At 36.0% G+C, this 26,197-nt stretch overlaps 1 protein-coding gene across 1 annotated transcript; it reads left to right on the top strand.

The window, feature by feature from the left end:
• The first annotated feature begins 34 nt into the window (after positions 1-34).
• clcn6 (chloride channel 6) lies at positions 35-25,115 on the top strand. The gene is made up of 23 exons (XM_048210740.1): positions 35-189; positions 964-1,023; positions 1,146-1,211; positions 1,296-1,361; positions 1,852-1,918; positions 2,006-2,112; positions 2,369-2,495; positions 2,760-2,827; positions 3,240-3,298; positions 5,699-5,831; positions 8,039-8,152; positions 9,053-9,219; positions 9,363-9,480; positions 13,141-13,270; positions 15,916-16,069; positions 16,211-16,367; positions 16,654-16,760; positions 17,657-17,843; positions 18,932-19,089; positions 19,450-19,606; positions 21,856-21,963; positions 22,212-22,337; positions 23,217-25,115. Exons 1-23 carry the CDS (start codon positions 115-117, stop codon positions 23,295-23,297), a joined length of 2,592 nt encoding a protein of 863 aa, XP_048066697.1. The 5' UTR covers positions 35-114; the 3' UTR covers positions 23,298-25,115.
• Positions 25,116-26,197: the final 1,082 nt, after the last annotated feature.

The following is a 26,197-nucleotide window of genomic DNA, read 5'->3' as shown; positions in this document are numbered from 1 at the left end:
AAAAAATCAGCTTTTCTGCGTTAAATCTGCGCAGCTGGTGCGCGCTTGAATACCTCAACTCTCGTGTGATGGTCATGTGATCCGGTGCGCTCTAGTAGCGGTGTGTTGCTGAAGATGGCGTGCTGTGGAGGATGTTTGTGTTGTCAGTGCTGCTGCAATGAAGGCGAAACAAGAACACCAGAGGAGCTGGTATGAGTTAATATATGTGTATTATCTGTTTCCTAACGCAAAGCGCCTTGTTGAATGAAATGCGCGTGTTTTCTGACGTGGTAAACGATGCTGTATCTGTTATTCTCCACCCAAATTCACTGTAAACAGCATCATGTAAATCAAGTGTACACTAACAATAGGTTTAGCAATCAAACTGAGTCTGCTGAGAGCAGTACAACTCAACAAGTTGTTCAATTCATATGCAATATTATCACTGAAAGTGAAAATGTAACTGTTTCTGAATCTAGTGTGCTCCCTATCTAGACGACATAGTTGGGCATATTTAGCCAGTGCAGCAGTTTTGTATAATAGCCTATGTCACTAGGAGGACATCGTGTAATTTGGTCGTTATATCACCAAAATATTGTCTAGATAGGCAGCTAAATCAGGTTATGAGACACAACTTGTATTTCTTGATATTGTGATGATTTAATAATACTGTTAATGAGTTCCTTATTATTGTAAAAAATTAAAATAAAAAGTGTTGATATTGTAGAGAAATATTTTGCATTAGCCATTATTCTAGGTATAATAGAGTGAAATGTCAGACATGTGCACAGAAAGAGTCCCTCCATTGTTTAGAGTCATCACAGGCCATCTGTTCATTTTGAGGACTGAGATCCCATTCTTGGAAACCTAAGAACCACCTAAAGGAAACCATCAGATTGGGGGTTTACTTTCTTAAGCATTTGGTCTCTTTTATAATTGTGTTGATCTGATTTTATTATTTTACTGCTGGCTTTTGCTTGTTAGACAATACTGGGTGAAACCAGAGAAGACGATGATGAAATATTGCCAAGAAAAGACTATGAGGTCAGTGAATAATGTACATAAAGTAATTCTAAGACTTGAAACATGATCTTTTGTCTTTAACTGTAGTGTTTGAACAGTATGAATTCTGCATGTAATGTCTTTATTCATATTTGACATTTCAGAGTTTGGATTATGACCGATGTATTAATGAGCCATTCTTGGAGGTTTTAGAGGGGTTGGATAATAAGGTAAAATGTGTGATGTCATCATTTATCGTATTCAGTGATGTCTAGTCCCTGTTTACCAAGCACATCATCTCATTTCTCTTACAGAAAGCCAAAAAGTATGAAGCCATAAAGTGGATTTTGGTCTTTGCGATTGGAGTATCAACAGGACTGGTACGTTTTGGGGTGGTTTATTTATCTTAAATAATTTTGATCAAGGTTTATAGCATACAATATACTATATTTCTACAAAAGAATTTGACATTTATAGAGAATTATAGATTCTGCAAATACTTGAATTGCTCAAAATCAAATGTCATTGGGAATAGAATATCTGAGATATTTAATATAAAATGATAACTACAATATAAAATGAGAACGAATGCCTTTGTTGTGGTAAGTAGTTTGTTGATAATATTAATATTGGTTATCTGTAATTTTATGTTGTAAACATTTAGTACATACAAATATATTTAAACTGATAAATGTGCCCAGGTCACATTTTACCCCAAAATTAAATAAATAAAATACATTCATTTCAATAAAGAGGTCTTTTGGGACCCTTAAGATTCTTAATGTCTTAAGGGGGGTGAAATATTTGACATTTCATCTCTGTATAGTTTATATGGTTATTAGAAATGATGATTTCTCTCTCATTTTTCAGACTGGCCTGTTTGTGGATTTCTTTGTGCGGCTCTTCACTCAGCTGAAGTTCAGCTTGGTTGGACAATGTATCTTTTCTGCTCAATGCTGCTTTGTATTTTGGTTTGTGTCATTTTGCACTATTTGCTGAGTGGAGTCCTTGACGTGTTGTTTAGCTGTGGAGGAATGCAGTGAGAATGGCTGTTTAGCTCTCTCATTACTGGAGCTGCTGGCTCTCAATATGATGTTCATATTCATCTCCAGTGTTCTGGTGCTCATTGAGGTAAGAACATCTAAATATTTGTTAAAAAGAGTAAAGTCAATAGAAACAAACCTTATGTTAAATCCCTTCTCAAAAACAACAAAAAGAAAAAAACAAAAAACTGCTCATTTATTTATTTGATATTTTTGCTCTCTCTGTCAACATAAAATCAAAATTGCATGCTATTATTAAAAAGGCAGATTTAATAATTGTATAGAGTTTGTATGTGGGGGAGAATATTATCAATCTTTTTTTTTTTTTTTTTCCCTATATATAGCCTGTTGCAGCTGGGTCTGGCATCCCAGAAATTAAAAGTTACCTTAACGGAGTAAAGATTCCAGGAATTGTGCGGCTGCGGACCTTCATTTGTAAGGTCACTGGGGTCCTGTTTGCTGTTGCTGGAGGTAATTATGAGGAAAATAACCTATATCAGCAGTACAGTGATTAGAATGAAGCCTGGGTCTGTACTCTATTTGACTTTTAATGGTGATTGCCACTTAAAACACTTTTTGGTTCAGATTTTTAAGAAATATATTTGTATACTGGCCTGATACTGCTAATATGTCGAAAAGTTATGTGGTTTTGTTCAGAGCCATGCAGAACGATGACAGTGATATGTCTTTTAAAAGTTGTTCCAGACTGACTCAGTATTGCTGTTGTTGTTTCAGGATTGTTTGTGGGTAAAGAGGGACCAATGATCCACAGTGGAGCGATAGTAGGGGCAGGACTTCCTCAGGTACTCCTCCATATGCTGAGGTTTCCTATGTGAGCTGAGTAATACACATGCTGATTTCGCTAATCTTTAACCCTTCTGCCATAGAAAGATGTTAAGGCTGACAATACTTTAGATCAGAGGTCTCCAAACTCAGTCCTGGAGGGCCGCTGTCCTGCAGAGTTTAGTTCCAAACAGCTCCAACACACCTGCTTGAAAGTTTCTTGTATGCCCAGCAAGACCTTGATTAGCTGGTTCAGATGTGTTTAATTGGGGTTAGAGCTAAACTTTGCAGGACAGTGGTCCTCCAGGACCTCTGCTTTAGATGTTTAATGATTTTGTGCTCTGAAAGTTACTTGGTATGTAATTTATGCTTTATCTTTCTTGTCACAATCATAGTTAAATCTTTTGAATGCATGTTTGTATGTCTGGTTAGTTTCAGAGCATCACCTTCAAGAAGATCCTTTTTCACTTCCCCTATTTCCGCAGTGACAGGTGAGCAATACATCACACCAAATACTAAGGGCCCTATCATACACCTGGCCCAGTGCGGCACCAGGCACGACGCAAGTGTTTTTTGCTAGTTTTAGCCCGACACAGTTATCATTTTCACATCCTGCGCCGCATTGTTTAAATAGCAAATAGCATTTGTGCCCATTTGTGCGTCCATGGGCGTGCTGGTTTGAAAATGTGGTGTGTTCAGGCGCATTATTGGCACGTTACTATTTTGAGGCAACTGAAACAGAATGCTCCATTGACCAACTGAATCCTGGTCAGAAGTCAATGGCACAATATTTGTTTTGTTATTTAAAGAACCCGTTAGTAATATGCGCCTGTATGTGGGTGCACAACATGCATACACTCTGCTTATTACACACACAGAGACACACAGCAGCACACAAACAAGCCAAATATTAAAAGATTATTATGGTGTGCATAAAGATAAAAATGCTTTGATGGAATCCGGCTTGTCCCGTAGATGGTCTGCTCGCGTGCATTAACCTTGCCCACGAGCAGATCCCTTTCCTCGCTAGAGAAGAGTTCATTTTTTCTGCTTGCAAATTCCGCCATGTAAATAGCAAATTTGCGCCGCCATGGCACGAGTGCAACTGGCTTTTAAAGAGAATGGGAGATGAGACTAATTGGTTTATTTCACGTTACACCCAAAACACACCCATGACTCATTAAGAGAATAGGGATGACCCTTTTAGACCATGCGCCTGGTGCGGCCATCATTCAACTAGCAAAAGTGGATTCGGACACATCCTAAGTGCACTTGTGCCGTGCGCTTTAGACCATGCACTTAGATCATTAAAATAGTGCCCAATATCATAGTGTAAAATGAATGTAAAACAGCGTTTACCTCCACTGTCTGCAACCCTTTACTTCTGTAATGTTATATTTCCATGTGAAAAAAATGCAGTACCGAACATTATATCCATTGATAATTGTTCGGATCAAAAATGGGAAATGTAAATGCTTAAAGCTTGTTTAAAGAAATTGTTTATTGATTAACATGATCCAATAGCATGTGTAGCTTTGGTCAGGCAGATCAAGATATTACATTTTATTTCATTTTAAAGCTGCAGTCCGCAACTTTTTTTGGTTAAAAATTATCCAAAATCAATTTTTGAGCAAGTACATAACCAGCCAGTGTTCAAAACTATCTCATTATCTTAGCTTGATTCACAACGGTTAGCTTGTAATAATGTTTTATAATAAGAGCGACATGGCGGATTTCCGCGGGAAATTTGAGCCTGCAGCAGTTCCTCTGTGCGTCATTACGTCACGTACGTAAACAGAAAGGAAGGAGTCCCGTTCAGGCTAGTCAGTTTTATCACGTGAGGACGCTGCTTGTAGCGAATCATTTATAGCCTTTTCAAACAGCAGCTTAAATAATTAAACTTATCATTTTGATGGCGGATTGTAATCCAGAAAGATCCAAATGACAATCATCAGTGACAACTGGAAATTCAGCCGTAGTCAAAAAGCAAAAGACTTTGGACTGTTGAGTGGCTACAGAAATTGAAATCTACAGGTAACGCTAATATTTACATTTACATTTATTCATCTGGCAGATGCTTTTATCCAAAGCGACTTACAAGTGAGGAATACAACAAGCGAGTCGTCATGATGAGGCAAATAGACAAGAAGTGCTCACAATAAAAGTTATAGGCAGTGCTCAGAGTATCATAAGCTACAATAGAGAGGATAAGATACACATAGTCACGCAATATACACATAGTCACACAATCACACAATGCTGATGTTGTTAACATTAACAATTTGAGAAAAATATAACCGTAATAAAAATTTGCACGGTTTGGCGTGATCAGAGCTAAGCGATCGATAGATTTAATCATCATTGGCAGCGCGATTTATTGTAGGCCTAATGCTTTTCCCCTCAGTTGGTCAGAACAAAAGTGGCAGAAATGTTACTTACTTGTTCAGATTATATTTTCCAGTGAAAATTCTTATATTGGTCATACTTTCAAGATGTAGAATCTGTGATTCTGGAGTACAGTGTCCACACCGGTGCGGTGACTGACAGCAAGCATTAGATTCATCCCCGCTGACGACAACGCACGTACAGATAACTGTTCCGCATATGACTGCAATTGCAGGTTTTAAACAAGAGATGGAGACAGAGGAAAAATCACAGACTGCAGCTTTAATAAAAGATGAATATTTACAATATTATTATTGTACGATGCCATTTTATTTTTCATTAGTTCATTATTATATAATAATTTTATAAAAAGATTATTTTAAAAAATATTTATTCATCTTTAGAATAATGTGCTCTGCTGTAACATGCCATAAGACTGAATTTGTATTAATCAAGTGAATGGGGAAATTTTGATTTCTCAGTGATTTATTTTATGTTGTGTTCAGGGACAAAAGGGATTTTGTCTCAGCGGGTGCAGCGGCCGGAGTTGCAGCTGCCTTCGGGGCACCCATAGGGGGCACACTCTTTAGTCTGGAGGAAGGGTCATCCTTCTGGAACCAGGCTCTCACATGGAAAGTGGTATGTTGATGTTTGTTGTTTTTTGTTTAGGCTTTGTTGTATATTTGGTGTGTGCTCAGAAAGTGCTACTCAGGGCCGGTTCTAGACATTTGGAGGCCCTAGGCAAACTTTATGTTGGAGGCCCCCTGCTCCACACCCCTCCTAATAAAAAGCACTTAAAACAAATACCTTTTCCTTACCTTTTTATTTAACATCTGTTATTACAATTTTTATATTTTTATATAGCTACACATTTATGTATATATTTGTTTTATTTTTATATGTCCATATTAATCAAACTTAAGGTAATCTCTTATTTGTTTGTTGAGGATGCTATCTTTTTTTTTTTTTCTTTCTTTTTTTTTTTTTTTGGTAGTAATTTGTTCAGTAATTTATTTACAGTAGCCTAACACACCTACCCACTATTTGGAATAACAAACTGTTTAGGCCTACAGTAAAATGAAAGAAAAGGAAAATCACTTAAGTAAATGAACATCATGCCTTAATCATTTTTGGACAGGATTTTCCCCTCCTGTTGAACCAATTTAAACTATATTATCATATGTATTGCTATGCAATACTTCAAATATGCACTATACACTCTTAAAAATAAAGGTTCCAAAAGGGAGTTTTTACACACTGATGCCATAAAAGAACCACTTTTGGTTCCCCAAAGAACCTTTCAGTAAACATTTTACTGCACTCTAAAAAATGATGGGTTAAAAAAAACCAAGTTGGGTTGAAAAGGGACAAACCCAGCAATTGGGTGAATTTTTTTTTTTAACTCAACTATTGTTTAAAAATGACTGTATTGCTTGCTTAAAATTAACCCAAAGTATCCTGGAAATTAACATGTATTAATATGTTTAATAAATGAACATTTATCAACAAGTTTAATGAATAACAATTAAACAATAAACATTTAAGTTGCTTATTAATAAATGTTCACCTTTTGATTATTATTGTTGCTTCTAGTAATTATGTGTCTGATTTTTAATTTCAGACCTATTTTTGGTTCATTTTAAGACAGCCATATAGTCATTTTTAAACAGTTGGGTTAAATAAAACTACCCAGCACGTTGGGCAAACATTTAACCCAACCACTGGGTTTGTCCATTTTCAACCCAGCATTTTTTAGAGTGTGGAGCCATTTTTTTTTTTTTTTTTTTTTTTTTTTTATTTAGTGTGAAGAACATTCTAAAACAATGTAATGGAACTTTTTTTCCACAGTAAAGATCCTTTTGTGTTATGGAAACGTTCTGTGGATTTTAAAGGTTCTTCATGTAACCACAGAAGAGTGTAGTGTAGGCTACACAAATCAACTACTATATAGTAAAAGTGAAAGTGACAAACTTCTAAGCATAAATACTTAATTATTTTATAAAATTGTACGCTGATTTTTCAAAAAAATATAACAACAATAGCCTATTTATGTTTTGAAAACTGAAAGTAAGTATTGCGGTAGAACAATAATGTAAACAGCAGAATTTAAAAGATACAGACAGTTGAGATACTGTTTTTGAAACATTAAAAAAGTACTCTAGTGCTGTAATAGCATACTCTAGCTTTTTGACTTTGAATACGAACTTTGCTTTTACTTCAGTATTGGTAGTCCGCTCCCGACGCGATGTCACTCATTACGCACAAATTTAAAGTGTCTAACAGTCTGGACACATCGATAGCGCTCATGCTCGCGCTCTTTTAAACTCATAAACCGGCAAATGATATATCCAAAAATAACGCCGATCGACAGAACAAGTTTATTTTTAGAATACATTACAATCAGTCCAAAAGAGATGATGACAGCTCGCACACCTACATTACGAACTTCTTTGCATGCCTGTTTAGCCTTTCGCTTTGCATCCCACGAAGGATGTTCGTCTCGGCGCAATCATAATTCAGTTACTTAAAGCAAGTCAGCAGCAGAAAAGTTGCATTTTCGTAACTTTTTTTTCATGTAGGCCTATTTAGAAGGTGGGACCCACTTTGATACGGTGACAGTTGGTTTCATTATAGGTGAGAGTCACTGTGAATTAATTTATATCCAATGGAAAACGAGCCTAGTATTTTGCTAGGGGGATGTTACGGTAGTGGAGGCAGGAGGCCCCTCCTCCATGCCGAGGCCCTAGGCAACTGCCTGCTCTGCCTATAGGTAGCGCCGGCCCTGGTGCTACTTTACCTTCATCCACTATAATTCCCTTTCTCTCTGTCTCTTTTCTGTCTTTTAGTTGTTCTGCTCCATGTCTGCCACTTTCACACTCAATTTCTTTCGTTCTGGGATCAACTTCAATAAATGGGGATCATTCCAGCTCCCTGGCCTGCTCAACTTTGGGGAATTTAAGGTGAAGAACTACAGAATGAAAACATTATTTTCCCTTTATTATATGCGTTTTTATTGTGCTGATGTAAATTAGGTGATAATATGGTAGTAACATGACACATTTTAAATGAACCAAATTCTTTCGTGTTCTACTCTACATTTAAATATTTAATTGGCCTATTACTTTCTTAATCCTTAAATGCATGAATGTTTCGCCAATCATTATTACATATTCAGGTCTTAAGCGACCCGGATCTAAGAAATCCATCTAACAGGGATGGATTTCTTACTGCCACAGTAACATAAAACTCTACTAAAATTTTAATAACAGTTACCAAAGAATAAAATAATTTTTGTTTTTGTTTTTACAAAAAAATGAATTTGAAAATAGATATTCTTTTATATTTTTTCTTATTATTTTTTTAGAATAAATAGATTGAGGAATTCTAAGAAGGTTGATGTCTAACCGAGGTATACATTTAAGGGTTAATGCACATTCTTACTGTGAAAAATTAATTATTGGCGCACAGTATTCTAAAAAAACATGTAGTTATAATATTTTATCAAATTGTAATATCCTTTTCACCTGATGTCACCCAGGCCCATTGGGTGGGGAAAAAAAGAAAAGAAAAAAAAAAAAGTTAACCAAAGCCAGAATGCTTTTTGATTTAACCTAACATTATACTGTAGGTAATGCAGCTTTTTTAAAAATTAAAAGATAAATAAATAATAGTTAATGTAGTAATTTAATGTTACTGTCATAAATGCTAGCTAAGATGCTCTTGAGGGTGAACCTTAAGCTTCCACATCCTGATCACTTGAGAAATGCAGTTTCCTGTTGACTTTAAAAAAATGATCAATGAAAAACAAACTGAAGCAGGTTTGTGGTGATGCCTTATTTGTTTTTCTTTGCTATCTGCAGTGCACAGATGGAGATAAGTCATGTCATTTGTGGACGGCAGTAGATTTGGCATTTTTTGTATTAATGGGGGTGGCAGGAGGTCTGCTTGGCGCGCTGTTCAACTGCATCAACAAACGGCTCGCAAAATACCGCATGAGAAACGTTCATCCCAAAGCAAGATTCGTCAGGTGCCAGAGATGTCTCAATTATATGGATTTAATATTGAATGAAACTATTCATAACAACTTTTAAAATTTAACTACCCAGATATGAAGAGAGTAGCTTTCTGACTTGTACATATGGCAATATTTTATATTTCTTTTATTGGCAGGGTGTTGGAGAGTCTGTTGGTATGTATGGTGACTTCATTAGTGATCTTCATGGCTTCAGTGACTCTGGGGGAGTGCCGCGATTTAGTCTCCACCACAAATAACACCACATCAACACAGGTCAGTCTGAGACCAGCTTCCTATCTCTCTTTTAACTTCATTTCTTTCATTCTCTCTTCTAATTCAAATCTATCTTTTTCTTAGCTTCTTCGGTCCCACTTTATATTAATTATCTTTAACTACTGTGTTAAAGATAATTAATAATAATAACATTTAAATTAATATCGTGATATTAAAACTTGACAATTTTTCTCAGGTGAAAAGCTGTCTCGCGACATTAGCATGACTGAGTTGAGTTTGTGGCAAAACCTTTTACAGTGCTTGCATTCAATTGTTCTGTCTTTTACTGCATATGATAATTAACACTCAGAAAGTAGAACTGAAGTAACATTCATTAGACGATGAATAGTGTAGGGCGTATAAATTAGAGTTAAATGAAATACCAGAAGTGGTGTTATTCCATGGATAAAAACCCATGAGCCCCATTATTAGATCATTTTCTAAGGCTACACGATGTATTAAAACAATTTAAAAATCATAATATAGCATAGCGTTATCATTTATAAACCTACACTAACACAGGAGAATACATCAGTATGTTTCTGAATTTGCAAACTGTTGTTTATCGCGATTATCAAATAAGTTTAAACCCTCGCTCTGAGTTTGCGTGTTTTGATGTCCACACATTCTTGTTCAAGAAATTATAGTGGCTGTAGCATTGCTTTTGTAAAGATGTGGCCAAATTTTACAGATTAAATGGACACTTAAATTAAATGTTGTTTGGCCAATATTAAACAAGGATTTAATCATGCTAAAGTGTAGCAACAATAATAACCAGCACCCTCTGCTGGCATTTGTTATAATATATATATATATATATATATATATATATATATAATATGATGTATAATATATTATGCATATTACATTTTTTTTTTAAGTGTCGTTCAATAAAACCATAAAATTACTTGCTTTATGTACTTTATGTAAACCAATTATTATTGCCTCATTGTTACTACATATGTATTTTAAGTCATTTTTAAGGGTATTCACTTAGGTCTATTTGTATCACCACAAAAAAAAAAAAAAAAATCAGATTGCTCAATTAACTGTAAAAATAATTACTCGATTACCAAAATAATCATATTATGATGGATATAATTGAATACACAGCAGATGCATTTAACTTAATAATGCATTTTGTCACCTAGAAATACACTTGAGAGGAAAACACTTTTTGATTTTGAGCTAGGATGCAGTAAAGTAAATTTACTGGTAACACTTTACAACAAGGTTCATTAGTTAAACATTAGTAAAATGTATTAACTAACGTGAACTAACCATGAGCAATACGTTTGTTACTGTATTTTCTAAGCTTTGTTAATGTTAGTTAATGAAAATACATTTGTTCATTGTTTGTTCATGTTCGTTCACAGTGCATTAACTAATGTTAACAAGATTTTAATAATGTATTAGTAAATGTTGAAATTAACAAAGATTAATAAATGCTGTATAAGTGCAGTTCATTATTAGTTCATGTTAACTAATGAACCTTATTGTAAAGTGTTACCAATTTACTGCTATTAAATTCTGTCATCATTTACTCTCCCTCATGTCATTCCAAAGCAGTATGACTTTCTCTCTTCTGTGAAACACAAAAGAAGATATTTTAAAGAATGTTGAAGAGGGGGAAAAAAGACATTTATCAAATTATCTTCTTTTATGTTCCACAGAAGAAAGAAATTCAAACAGGTTCGGAATGACATGATGATGAGTAAATGATGACAATTTTCACCTTTGGGTAAACTATCCCTTTAAGAACTATACCATTTGTAAATAGTTACCACCTAATTTATATAAGACACTGATAATTATCTTTAATTGGGCTCTTATTGAATTAACATTACTTCAGTTAAAATTCATTAGAAGTAAACATATTTAAAAAGAAAGCTTTGTCCTTAATTCATAGGATCCAGGCTTTAAAGCTATTTTGTTAAATTATCCTTTTTAGTTGCCCTAATGAAATTTACAATAGTTCTTGCATAGAATCCAGAGTTTAACTGTAGACTAGTCCTTACCATGGTTATATGGTTTTTCAAATTAAATAAAGTAATAATAAACTATGGAATTTGTAATAAAAATACCTTAAACATGTAGAAACTATAAAAACAAATAAGGCTGTAATTGTGGGTATTGGCTTTTTCCAATTTTCCAATTTACCTTTGCATTGGGTAGCGCCACTTTGTCACACTTTTGGAATATTTGCTTTTTTCAATTTTGCATGTGCTGTAATTTAAAAATGTAATATGGGGAAGGTCTCCCTCGCTTCAGTGATTGGCCCACCGGGAAAGTCCCGATGCTCCCCATGGCTGGTGACAGCCCTTAATTAGTTAAATAATAGGTTAAATGCACCTGCATTCTTTTGCATTTTGTGACTTTCATTCAAATAAAAGACACTTTTTTTTTCCAGTCATACTTTGTCCTTGAAAATTTCATATAGTGTTTCTTTAAAATATCGCCTTTTCTCGTTCTCATGAACCCAATATCATGTATTGTCTCGTGAGCTAAGTGTATAATCACACCCCTAGTATATGCAGTTTTTTTATATTGTACTAATATTTAAAAATCCCTTCATGTAATTACATCTGTAATTTAATTTCTGTGATTAAATTTATAATTACACCAATGACCCTTCCCTTACACCCTTACAACCTACCCTGAAATCTAACCACACCACCAAACTTGTCCCTACACTTACCCGTATCCCTCCTCAGTTTGTGTTTTGCAATATAACATGAACAATATACCAAACATTCTTTTTTTTTTTTTTTTTTACTAAGACACCTAATATAAAGTGTAACCAGTTCTTTTATTTCCTGGGCATTTATGCATATACACACTCCTCAAAAACGGCGCTGATAGTTGACACGCTAAAATATATAGATTCAAATGTGTATATATTTAAATGGGATGAAAGATCTAGAATGTACTAGGGCTGGGCCATATATTGCATGCGATTCTCACGCGCATTTCGTCAGTAAAGCCGGTTCCCTGATAACCTCTAAATCGCCATCACCTGCTTTAAAATGGAGCGCCTTTTAATAGACAGAGCCGTAGTTCACTGATAAGCCACGCAAAATCGGGTTCATTATCGAAGTCGATTCGTCTTCGATACTGAACGCGATTTTGCGTGGCTTATCCGTGAACTACGGCTTTGTCTATTAAAAGGCGCTCCATTTTAAAGCAGGTGATGGCGATTTAGAGGTAATCAGGGAACCGGCTTTACTGACGAAATGCGCGTGAGAATCGCATGCGATATATCGCCCAGCCCTAGAATGTACTGAATATTAGTTTGCTTATTGTGCCCAAGAGCATAATCTATTTAAGTCCACATGCCATTTTAACAAGAAACTATGCTTCTAACCACAGCTTGAGAGCAGTAGTTCCAACCACGCAAGCTTGTGACACTGTTTGCGAATGTTCGTTGGTTCGTTGAATGTTTCCTGGTTTCAGGAAACTCCAAATTGTTGAACCATGTTGGTAATGATGGAACTTGCGAGTGCGACCATAGTTGGCTAACAGTGCGTTTGGGAAACACATTCCAGGTCCACACTTCAGTTTATTTTTAGCAGATTATAACTTCTAATTTCTAGAAAGCTGTCCTTTTTCGTGTGCAGTATGAATCAGACAGTCAGTACAGTAATGGTTTGTGTTTTGTAGGGGTCTGTAAATGAGGAGGTGAACTCAACCATACGGCGATTCTTCTGCTACAACAACACATATAATGACATGGCGACTCTGTTCTTCAACCCTCAAGAGGTGGCAATCCACCAGCTCTTCCACCAGAATGGTAAGAAAGTTAGATGCGGCAATATACTGTTTATGAGCAGATTTTGTTAATTCACAGCATATTTTGCTATTTTGAATGTGCCACCACTTTTTTTCCCAGCAACCTATATTTTCCAAAGGCTTTTCAGAAATTTTTACCAAAAGGATTTTTAAGCCTTAAAGACCTTTACCGAAAATATAAAATGTCTGTCATTTACTCCACATCAACCTGTTTTAGGACTGCTCAATTATGGCAAAAAATGTTTTTTTTTTTTTTTTATTAATATTAAGATCACTATTACTCAATGACTTAAAAATAATAATACACTACAATAATATGTTGTTTTAGTTTTTTAAACAAATGTTATATAAGCCTCTTTTGTTCACCAAGGTTACATTTATTTGATAACAAAAACAGTAATATTGTGAAATATTATTACAATTCAAAAGAACTGTTTTCTATTTTAGTGTATTTTCAAATGTAATCTACTCATGTGATGCAAAGCTGAATATTCAGCAGCCATTACCCCATCTTTAGTGTCACATGATTTTCTGGAAATCATTATAAAATATATATACATAGTATATATATAAAATATATATACATAGTAAAATATATAAAACACAGAATTGTTGACATTTTTGCAGATTTATTAAAAAAGAAAAACTGAAATATCACATGGTCCTAAGTATTCAGACCCTTTGCTGTGACACTCCTATATTTAACTCAGGTGCTGTCCATTTCTTCTGATCATCCTTGAGATGGTTCTACACCTTCATTTGAGTCCAGCTGTGTTTGATTATACTGATTGGACTTGATTAGGAAAGCCACACACCTGTCTATATAAGACCTTACAGCTCACAGTGCATGTCAGAGCAAATGAGAATCATGAGGTCAAAGGAACTGCCTGAAGAGCTCAGAGACAGAATTGTGGGAAGGCACAGATCTGGCCAAGGTTACAAAAAAATTTCTGCTGCACTTAAAGTTCCTAAGAACACAGTGGCCTCCATAATCCTTTAATGGAAGATGTTTGGGACGACCAGAACCCTTCCTAGAGCTGGCCGTCCGGCCAAACTGAGCTATCGGGGGAGAAGAGCCTTGGTGAGAGAGGTAAAGAAGAACCCAAAGATCACTGTGGCTGAGCTCCAGAGATGCAGTCGGGAGATGGGAGAAAGTTGTAGAAAGTCAACCATCACTGCAGCCCTCCACCAGTCGGGGCTTTATGGCAGAGTGGCCCGACGGAAGCCTCTCCTCAGTGCAAGACACATGAAAGCCCGCATGGAGTTTGCTAAAAAACACCTGAAGGACTCCAAGATGGTGAGAAATAAGATTTTCTGGTCTGATGAGACCAAGATAGAACTTTCTAAGCGGTATGTGTGGAGAAAACCAGGCACTGCTCATCACCTGTCCAATACAGTCCCAAACAGTGAAGCATGGTGGTGGCAGCATCATGCTGTGGGGGTGTTTTTCAGCTGCAGGGACAGGACGACTGGTTGCAATCGAGGGAAAGATGAATGCGGCCAAGTACAGGGATATCCTGGATGAAAATCTTCGCCAGAGTGCTCAGGACCTCAGACTGGGCCGAAGGTTTACCTTCCAACAAGACAATGACCCTAAGCACACAGCTAAAATAACGAAGGAGTGGCTTCACAATTCTGTGACTGTTCTTGAATGGCCCAGCCAGAGCCCTGACTTAAACCCAATTGAGCATCTCTGGAGAGAGCTAAAAATGGCTGTCCACCAACGTTTACCATCCAACCTGACAGAACTGGAGAGGATCTGCAAGGAGGAATAGCAGAGGATCACCAAATCCTGGTGTGAAAAACTTGTTGCATCTTTCCCAAAAAGACTCATGGCTGTATTAGATCAAAAGGGTGCTTCTACTAAATACTGAGCAAAGGGTCTGAATACTTAGGACCATGTGATATTTCAGTTTTTCTTTTTTAATAAATCTGCAAAAATGTCAACAATTCTGTGTTTTTCTGTCAATATGGGGTGCTGTGTGTACATTAATGAGAAAAAAAAAAAAGAACTTTAAATGATTTTAGCAAATGGCTGCAATATAACAAAGAGTTAAAAATTTAGGGGGGTCTGAATACTTTCCGTACCCACTGTATATTAGTTGCAAGAAAAAGTATGTGAACCACTTGCAGAAATTGTGAATAATTTTAATTAATTTTTATTTAGTACTGTCTTGAGTAAGATATTTTACATAAAAGATGTGTGGTCCATATATATATATATATATATATATATATATATATATATATATATATATATATATATATATATATATATATATATATATATATATATATATATATATATAAAAAAAATTGCCCGGTTCAAAACTTTAGGAACCATTTATTCTTACCTGGTTTTTTGTTTTGTGATGGTTGTTCATGAGTCCCTTGTTCCCTTAGCAAGGGTGAAATCACACTGCTGTAAAGAAAAAATAACAGAGAGCTTCATTGTGAAACTGAATGTGGCACAGTAATCGTTTTATCTTGTTTTCATAATTGTCAGAATCCAAAATGTAATTAAACATCCAGCCCTCACCTCTATGTTATGCTCTGTAGAAATCAAGTTGAAGTTTGACTGTACCACTCTATTTTCTAACCCCCTCTGCCTCTCTTTCTCCCTACTTGGTCTGGTTTTGTTCACAGCTACCTTTAGTCCGGTCACCCTCTCGCTGTTCTTTGTGCTGTATTTTTTTCTGAGCTGTTGGACATATGGTGTGTCCGTCCCCAGTGGTCTGTTTGTCCCGTCTCTTCTCTGTGGAGCTTCACTTGGACGCCTGGTGGCTAATATCCTCAAAATGTGAGATTTATTCCTGTGTATAGTGCCTTAAGAACTACCAAAGTCACCTTTTGGAACAGGACACATGTATTTAACACATTTTTTTTCATCATAATCTTTTGGCATGAATGTAAAATGTTGTTTCAATATGTGTAATTGCAGTAACTTCCACATGCAAATCTATTCGGGGACCTTTGCCTTGATTGGAGCAGCTGCTTTCCTAGGAGGTGTGGTTAGAATGACCATCAGCCTGACAGTCATCTTAATTGAATCGACCAATGAGATCACCTACGGACTTCCTATTATGATAACACTAATGGTAGGAAAACAAATCATAAAACTGATATCTGAATTTGCTGTTTTTATGTTTTATAGAAAATCATCAACCAGGATGTTTCTGTGATAATAAATACAACTATTTTGGACAGTTTGTGAAGGTGAAGTTGTGAAGTTGACTTTTCAACTATCAGACTACACCCTTTATGAATGTCTTCTCAGTAGAGCATAATTAGAATTTAATACAGTAAAAAAAAAAATCTACAAATAATGTCTCCATTCTTCTCTTTAATGAAATATACACTTCTAACTGCCATTATTTGTCTCAGGTGGCCAAATGGACAGGAGATTTCTTTAATAAGGGAATATATGATATTCACATTCACCTGAAAGGAGTCCCGCTGCTGGAGTGGGAAACAGAAGTCGAGATGGACAAGTGAGACTTTTGTATTGCACGGGTCACAGTGGTTTTTATTGTGACTTACCGAGGCTCCCACAAGTATTTGGACTTTTAAGATACACTTTAAAATCTCTGCATTTCATAGCATTATTTGTCAAATAATCCAAATTCTAAGAAAATATAATTTGTAATGCAGTGATGTTCATACATGATGTGTCTAAATACTTTTGGAGCCAATTTGTTCCCCATCCATCCATCCATCCATCCATCCATCCATCCATCCATCCATCCATCCATCCATGCATCCATCCATCCATCCATCCATCCATCCATCCATCCATCCATCTGAAAATAATTTAAATCTTTAGTTAATTTCTCAAATGTCATTCAAATGTTCATCTCTGTTCATTCGTTCATTCATTCATTCATTGCTTAAAATCATTAGTTCTTAGAATCTCTCAAATTTTCACTCAGATCCTTAGCTTGTCTCTCAAAATTCATTTGTCCATTAAAGGTGCTCTAAGTGATCCTGGGTGGAGTAACTTCCTGTTGACGTTCGAAGTGTTGAAGTGTTGTCAAACAAAACAGAGGCTAGCTAGACCCCCCCCCCCCCCCCATTCTTCCTGAAACAGTCATGAACGCGCATTTAAAATCATTCTTGTCGGTTATTGGCTGGAGCATGTTTATTATGATTCGTGGTCCAGGCTGCACCAGTTTGTTTTTATTGCCGTTTTCGGAGCTTGTGGCGACTACAGAGACCGCGTTTTTTTACTGTGTGTTCAGGGGACAGGCAGCTAGCGGATAGTGAGGAGATGTTTGCTGTATGTGACAAAAAATGTTTTGGCCTAAAAATGTGTGACATCACTTAGAGCACCTTTTAATGAATGCATGAATGCATGATTTGTTTTAATGTCTCTTTATCTTCCTGTTAGATTGACAGCCAGTGACATCATGGAGCCCAACCTGACATATGTGTATCCTCACACCCGTATTCAGTCTCTGGTCAGCATCCTGAGGACCACAGTCTATCACGCCTTCCCTGTCGTCACAGAGAACAGAGATAATGAGAAGGAGTTTATGAAAGGAAATATCCTCATAAGCAACAATATAAAATTCAAGGTACAACATTATACCAGTGTTTTGACCACAAGATGGTGCAAATGGTCTACTGTCCTACTCGCTCAGTAGCACAGAAATGAGCTTTATTTGATACTCAGATCATGTACTTTTTAGAGGAGAGGCGTAGTATTTCTTCTGAGTGATTCGACTTGTGATTTTTGCCTGGCGGATGATAAAATGGACTATACTGAAGGTTCTGAGCCATAATTAAGGATCAGATTATCATAGAGACTATGGGGTGATTCTTTTGACTTGAACTAATACAGTTTTTCTCAGTTGCTTGGGCACATTTTTTAAAACATCCTTAACATTTGCAAACCAGTAAGTGCATTACTCAAAACAATTCATACAAACACATTGAATTACCTGCAAAAAGTCTGTAACTTTCTTAAAATCCTTAGTTCATCTCTCAAAAGTAAATATTTATGTCAATAAACATATCAGTGCCATCAAAGTGATAAGTCACTGTTCACAAACAAGAATGCCCATGTTGTCAATATAACAGTGTACTCCATCAGTATTTCCTGATGTAAACTATGGCTATGCTTTTGATGACAGTGATTGAAAATGTACAAGGCTGCAGTTTGTATAGCATTGCATGTATAAATTTCAACAATGCAAAATGTACACATTGCTGTATGTGGAATTTTGATTGCAAGAAACTGGACAGGTTTCACATTTCACTTTACTGTTGGTCTGTCAACAAATTACAGCACAATGTCATCGCGATACAGAGAAAAATAGAGAAACGAGAAAAATACATAACCATTTTACAGCACAAAGGGAAAAATTCAGAATTCACTTGTTTCAGAATTCATTATTCTATATGTTATTCTAAAGAAAAAAGGTTGGTTTTTATACTATCTCATTAATATATTATAACTTTATCCACTTCTAAAATAATGTATCCATTCTCCACTTTCAAAACTTAATTCCGATGGGCAGACAAAGTCCTACAATATATAAAATTGTAAATAACATTAGTTACATTTTAAAGTTGTAAAGTGTGTTAGTTTATGATTCCTAATTCTTTTTGTTTCTATGTCCAACAAAAACACGTTTCACTTTTGATGTTTCCGCTCCTTCAGAAAACCAGCGTGTTGACGCGTGCGGGGGAGCAGAGACGGAGGTGTCAGTCAATGAAATCATACCCGTCAAGTGAGCTACGCAATGTATGTGATGAGCAGGTTGTTGTGGAGCCAGCGGAGGAAGGGCAGGACATGCTTCAGCAGATGCTGGAGAGGAGGTCAGTTAGATGAACTTTGACCTTTTACCTCCATAACTATTATCGCCCTGTTCTGGTTGAAAAGCATCTATATTATGAGAACACTGAGCATTGAGGCAAGATGAATTTGTATGACAGTTTGTATGCAGTGTATATTGTCACACAATTATGTAATTGCTCCATTTTCTCCTCTTTTGAGCATTTAAAGCTCAATAAATCATATGTTAATATGCTGACATTTTTCAATGAATATTTTTGCAGTTTATTTTCAATAAATGGTGTTGGTGCACTGGGGAGGAGTTGTGACAGTATTGTGCCTTTTATTTAAAATGAAAAGATAAATCTATTTTCTCACATGAGCCCTTTTGTTGACGTTGACAGGTATGTGCCGTACCCAAACCTTTACCCAGACCAGTCGCCCAGTGAGGAGTGGACCATGGAGGAGAGGTTCCGCCCGCTCACCTTTCACGGACTCATCTTGCGTTCACAGCTCGTCAACTTGCTCATCCGCGGCGTCTGCTATGCTGAAAACCAGTCGGTCAGTGTCATTCAAACGCCTCCTCCTATTCCCCTTCTCCTTGATTCTTCTCTCTTCTTCCCTTTTGTTTGTTCTCTTCCTGTCTCATCACCTTTTCACTTGCCTTCATTTCCCAGCTCAATTTTTTTTATCTTACTCTCATCATTCTTTGAGGCGGTCGAATCATCCCTGTAGTCCCCTTATGTTTATGCCTTATAATTACTTGAGTGTGCATGGCTTAAAAATGAATTTAATGTAGTTTATTAATAACTGCTCCTGTTTTGTTTTTTTTAATAAAACTTAATAGCTTTCTCCACCATTTTGCTAATCAAGGCAGCATGAGCAGGAAAGAATATTATTAACCACTGTCATTAAAGGGGTCCTGTTATGCTTGTTATACATTTTCAACTTCTTTAGTGTGTAATTTTGCTCAAATTCCACTCCAAAGGGAGTTATTCTCTATATCAGTAAGCACTGTTTCTGAACTCCCTGAAACGGCTTGATTGTAGTCTTGAGTCACAATACTCCTCATGCAAATAATTCATGCCCAGGGCATATGTAAAATAAAGGGGTGAGGCCTGGTTGAGTTGCATTGAAAGTGTGCTGAAACTCGTGGTTATGGTAAGGGGCGTGACAGTTCCCAAACATGCTCGATGTGGTTCACCAATCACAACACTTTGGTCCAGTTGACCAATCAGAGCACATTGTGCTTTTAGGAAGGAGTGACTTTATAGACACCGGAACTAAACAGAGTGTTACTGACAGACTGGGAAGAGAGGTGCTGCAACAATGTGAAATATGTCAAAAATAATGTGTTCTTTGAAAGTTCCAGCATGAAAACCCTTTCTAGTAACCAAAAAAAAAAAAAAAATCAGGACTTTGAAAGAGGGCATAAACGATTTGCCGATAACGATCTTCTACAAGATATATCAGTCTGGTCAGTCTGCCCTCCGTCGCGATTCGAGTCAACTCCAAAACGTACCGTGCAATCAGATCCGTTTATTTCAGTGACGCAAACAGGGTCACTCTAGTGCGGTGAAAGTCCCTTCAATATCAACAAAGATTGCGCACGGGAGACCTGAGAGTTTGTTCTATTCAGCCGTGAATTCAGTTTTAAATGACCAAAAACACATTAATTATTTACTTTTCGCTGTTGACTCTCTTGTTGCTTTGCTAACGTCATATCCGCCCTTCTCTGATTGGTTTACTCCGCTTCCTGTTTGCTCGGATTTGCTCCGCCCTAGAAATCGTATGTATTTTAGAAATGTATTTTATTTTACCATAAATGCTTTTCAGTACATTTGGCAGTACACTTCTTACACTTACACTACATAAGAATTCAGTCCAACTTAAAAAAAACAATTGCATTTAAGCTAATTGCATTTAATATAAATTTCATTACATTTTCATTTCATTCCAATTAATATGCAGTTAAGAGTCCGAAATTCAGTTCACACTTAAAGGGGCTCTATGTAAGAATGACAGCTATTGGTTGAAATGGGTACTGCAGTTCGCCCCGCCCCCTCCTCCTCAGGATCGACGCTCTCGTGGGTTGCCAGTTTGAAGACATGTGATGGGAGCGACATTGGAAGGCGAGGTGACTTACACACTGTAAAATAATTAGTTGATTTACTGATTTATGATATCGCGTTTTAATATGCTCCCGTTTATAGAGATTTTTAGATAGATGCTGAGGCTCTTTAGGTCGGGTAGAATCTGCGATCTCTGACCCAGTTTGTTCACTGGCTTCAGATGGCTGCAATTCGCTGCATGTGTTTTTTGACAACTGGCAACCCGGGGTGGAGAAATACTATTGGGTAAATTATCAACGTGCAGTCTTGCACAGACGGAAACAAAAACAGAAATTCCGACACAGAACACAAATTTCAAAGTAAAATAACTGGCTGTAGCTATGGTTTTCAGAGAAACAAGTATGTGAATTAAGCATGTTTAATAAATATCTGCAAACATATTATGGTATTTTTATGCTTTGGTACAGTCAAAAACTTATATAGAGCCCCTTTAAGTATATTCTTTTAAAGTATATTTCCATAATAAGTACTTTTTTTTTTTTTTTTTTTTTTTTTTTTTTTATTTACAAGAAAAAAATGCTTAATTCCTTTAGTGAAATTAGTGGTAATCAGAGTTAGGAGTTTTTATGCTTTAATTTGCCCTTGTTTGAAGTGTACACAGCACTATCAGTTGCAACCAAATACATGTGTCAACCAACCGTTTGAGACCAGCCTATCTCTCTCTTCCCCCATCTGTAGAGCGCCTCACAGCCACGGCTCTCTCATTCAGAGATGACTGAGGACTACCCACGATTCCCTGACATCCACGATCTCGACCTGGCCCTTCTCAACCCACGCATGATTGTGGTAAAGTCCTCTGACCTATAAAACTCATCACGGAATGTCGTGACTCTCACAGCAGTTCATAAACTGCTGTATATGTCAGTTATTCGTGATGTGTGTTGGTGTACATAATGACTATTAATTGGTGTTAATTGGAAGTGTTGAAGAGCTCTTGTTGTAAAGTGAGCCATGTAGTGATGACAGTTTGTTCAGTGGTCTCTCTCAGACATAATTAACCTAATTTATCTCAGCATAAACTTTTTTTTTTACAGGATGTGACTCCTTACATGAACCCCAGTCCGTATACAGTCTCTCCAAACACGCGCGTCTCCCAAGTATTCAATCTGTTCAGGACCATGGGGCTTCGACACTTACCTGTAGTCAATGCAGTGGGAGAGGTAGGTCTTAAACTGAGGGGGTGTTTACACTACACTGTTTTCAACTAAAAACTGTTTTATGCATTTCATTTAGGCTGTTCATTTACATAATGTGTTTTGGGGGCCTGAAAACAAACTTTTGAAAAAAGGTTTCAAAGTGCACGTTTTTGAAAACAAGACAGTTATCGCCTCCGTGTAAACTACAAAAATGTGAATTTGTGAAAATGGTGATGTCATGCACATGAATATTACGTCTGTAGTGTAGTGTTTCTTTACAAAGTGACATCGCCAACTACTGGCCTGGCAGAATAATATAAAGTTTTTAGTTGTTTTCGCAGACCCGTGTGAATGGGGATCATATTGACAAAGTTGTCTGAATGCAAAACTTTTCAAAAATACAAAAGAAAAACATTTCTGTTTTAAGTTGTTGTGTAAACATGTATCCTAAATAACACAAACTTCGAAACACGTTGATGGAAACAAAGTGACAAAGGAATATAGAAGTAACTTTCTCTGTCTTCAGATTTGTCTTCATTCATTTTGTCCTTTTAAGGGAATAGTTCACCAAAAAATTAAAATTTCCCTTTATGTCATTCCAAACCTTTCTTTGTTGGGTGGAACACACAAAGAGATATTTTGTACAGTGTTCATGCTGCTTTTTTCCCATTCAGTGAAAGTATATAGTGACCAGGAGCTGTAAAGCTCCAAAATGAACAAAAAAAGCAAAAAATAAAAACAAACCATATGACTTAAGGGTGAGTATATGACAACAGAATTTTTATTTTTGGATAAACTTTTTCTTTATTTTTTTTCTCAGAATATATTTCCTTGGATGAAGCTTAGTTAATTATGCAAGAATGGTTTCATAAATTTATGTTTTGATGTTTGTGTCTCTTGCAGATTGTGGGAATAATCACCAGACATAATCTTACCCACGAGTTTTTAGTTGCTAAACTTCGACAGCATTACATCACAATCTAAGACTCCACTGGCGCCATCTGCGATCAATCAGCCAAACTTGAGTAGTGGCTCGCTCGAGATGAGATGAGCCGAACGCTCCAGGGACCTGAGACCAGATCGCCTCCGGACCTGAACCCCCGCTTCAGGTCGCACCCTTAAGCCATTCCTAGTTCCTGCGTGGACCACTAGAGTTCGGTATCTGACCCGTCCAGGCACAAACACACACAAACACACATCATGCTAGCACTAATGCAGGTGAGGTACCGTTAATCAACACATTTCAGGAAAGCATCCTGATTTCCTTGTACTGACGATGTTCGCTGCCTGTGCTTTACCAACCTCACTGTAGCACTTTTAATTTTGTCTCTTTTGAGTTCTGAATGTTTTAAATTGTGCTTACCATTTCTGTGCATTTATGAATGTTTGCTTTTGCACAAAGAGTGAGATAAACCACTGACCACAGTCCCTGGTCAAAATCTTTTTACTTAAAGGGTAAATATCATGAAACCAAGAACATGTCTGCGTCATTATTCACCCCAGAATCAAAAGAAAGATTTGTTCGTTTATAAAGAATTGTGGCACTGGTAATGAAGGCTCCAAATGATTACTGTACTGCCAGAGTAATATTTAAATTCTATTGCCATCATTTATTCTGATTTCAATAAAATCATTGTATTGCAATAATACAAATATTTTACTTTTAAATATTTGTTTTAAAAATTATTGTATTAATGTAGAGAGTCATCAATACATAAATAATTGGAATGCAATTGGTACATAGCAGTAATCTGAAATTTTGCAATTAACGTTAAAATGCAACAAAATACATTTGTTAAATAAGGCTTAAATAAGGTTCAATAAGGAAATCATTGAAAATGTGGCGTTAAATAAATATTAGAAGACCTCTTGCTAGGAGTCATCCATAAAATATATGCATACAGTTCTGATTGATGATTCATTAAGTCATGCCATTATTTCTATAATGCCTTTTTCTAGTGACACGTTTGCTCTACTTTGAAAAGCAATTTATAGTTATTCAATTCCAGTCTTTTGGCATTTATAAGTGGAAAATATTCCAACTGTAATTGTGGCATTAACAGTATTTTTACAGTTATCATCAAATAATCGTTTTTGCCCATTCCATTGAAATGTCCTGACATTCTTAACATTGCTTTGTCAGGAAAGAAAGTTCTCAGGGTGTGTTTGTAATAATAAACCAATCAAACCACCATAAAGTCACTAAATTACAGGGATTTATGTAATATTCTTCTTTTTGTAATCTAACATCCACTGTAACGTACAGTCATGATATCGGTATCATTATACGACTGGGGTTTGATTTCAAGGGACTTATAAGAGCAGACTAAATAGTATTATAGGAAATGGTGGCACATTTGTACACTACACATTCCTTCTTTTTTCGTTTATTGTAATTTTTTTTTATTTGATTTATTTAAGATGAATTCCACTGAGGAGATTTTGTCACATGCTGCAAATAATGTTTAATTTATGCTTTAAAATGTAATTTATCGATTGCAGTTTTTTTATTATGATGTGAAACAATCACAGTTTTATTTGAAGTGTCTTTTCAAATGTATGTTTTATAACATACGGTTTATTTGAGTTTTCTTTGTTGACTGAATATGTGCTGCAGGTATGGAGAGTTGACTGAACACCATCCGTCTGTTATTAGAGCTTCATAAAGTGACATGCAAATGTTATGTGAAAATCATCTGTAATCTCAATACTCGATTGTAGTGTCATGTACTCTATCATTATGGTTTTTCAGGTGATGGATTCAATGCAGTATAGTTAAAATAAAATGTATTCCCTTGTAAACTTGTGTGAAAATGTGTTCAGTTTTGGTCAGAATTTGTACAGCATGCCTAATAGCATTTATAAAACTTTTTATATATCCTAAAATGGTTAAGGAAACTAATTTTATTCATTTAATATTTGTTAAATGGCATACTTCCGCTAGAAGTATTCCAGATGGACTAAATCAAGTCCTGTCCTACATTTTTTTTCTTGCATGAAAAGACGTTTCACTCGGATACACGTCACAATAGGATAAAAAGGACGGTCACCGCTTCCATTTCATGCTCACTTTAAACCCAGACATTTCAGCTTAATTATGCCATGGCATTAAAATTAACTGGGTTTACTTTTAAATACACAAAAATATATTTTATTTTTTGTTTCTTAAATGGCATATACACACTACCATTTGGTCGGTAAGATTTATGGTGACGCACATTAAGGTCTCATTTGTTATCATCATGACAACTCTGTTGAACTCTCTGTTAGTATGGTAATGGATATGACAATGTTAAAGGATTAGTCCATTTTCAAATAAAAATTTCCTTATAATTTACTCACCCCCATGTCATCCAAGATGTCCATGTCTTTCTTTCTTCAGTTGAAAAGAAATTAAGGCTTTTGATGAAAACATTCCAAGATTATTCTCCTTATAGTGGACTTCAATGGACTCCCAGCTTCAGTGCAGCTTCAAAGGGCTTAAACGATACCAGACAAGGAATAAGGGTCTTATCTTGACATTCCAGGATTATTCCAGGATTATTACATTACATTCCAGGTCAAAGTTTGAACTAAATTGTCATATACAATAGTATATAACAATTAGTTCAAACTTTGACCTGTGGAGGGCAGTAATACACTTAGCAGTGTCTACACTGCCGAAATTCTAATAGAGAAGAAGAAGAGAGCTAGTTCAAGATGCGTCTATGGTTAAAACGTATATAATTAAAAAAATTTTTTTTAGAAAATGACTGTTCGTTTTGTTAGATAAGACCCTTATTCCTCGTCTGGTATTGTTTAAAGCCCTTTGAAGCTGCACTGAAACTGTAATTTTGACCTTCAACCGTTTGGAGGCCATTGAAGTCCACTGTAAGGCAAATAAT

Source organism: Megalobrama amblycephala, linkage group LG12, assembly GCF_018812025.1.
Source record: "Megalobrama amblycephala isolate DHTTF-2021 linkage group LG12, ASM1881202v1, whole genome shotgun sequence".
Lineage (NCBI taxonomy): Eukaryota > Metazoa > Chordata > Actinopteri > Cypriniformes > Xenocyprididae > Megalobrama > Megalobrama amblycephala.
The sequence above is the reverse complement of the archived record's forward strand: the minus strand, read 5'-3'. Positions and strand labels throughout refer to the sequence as shown.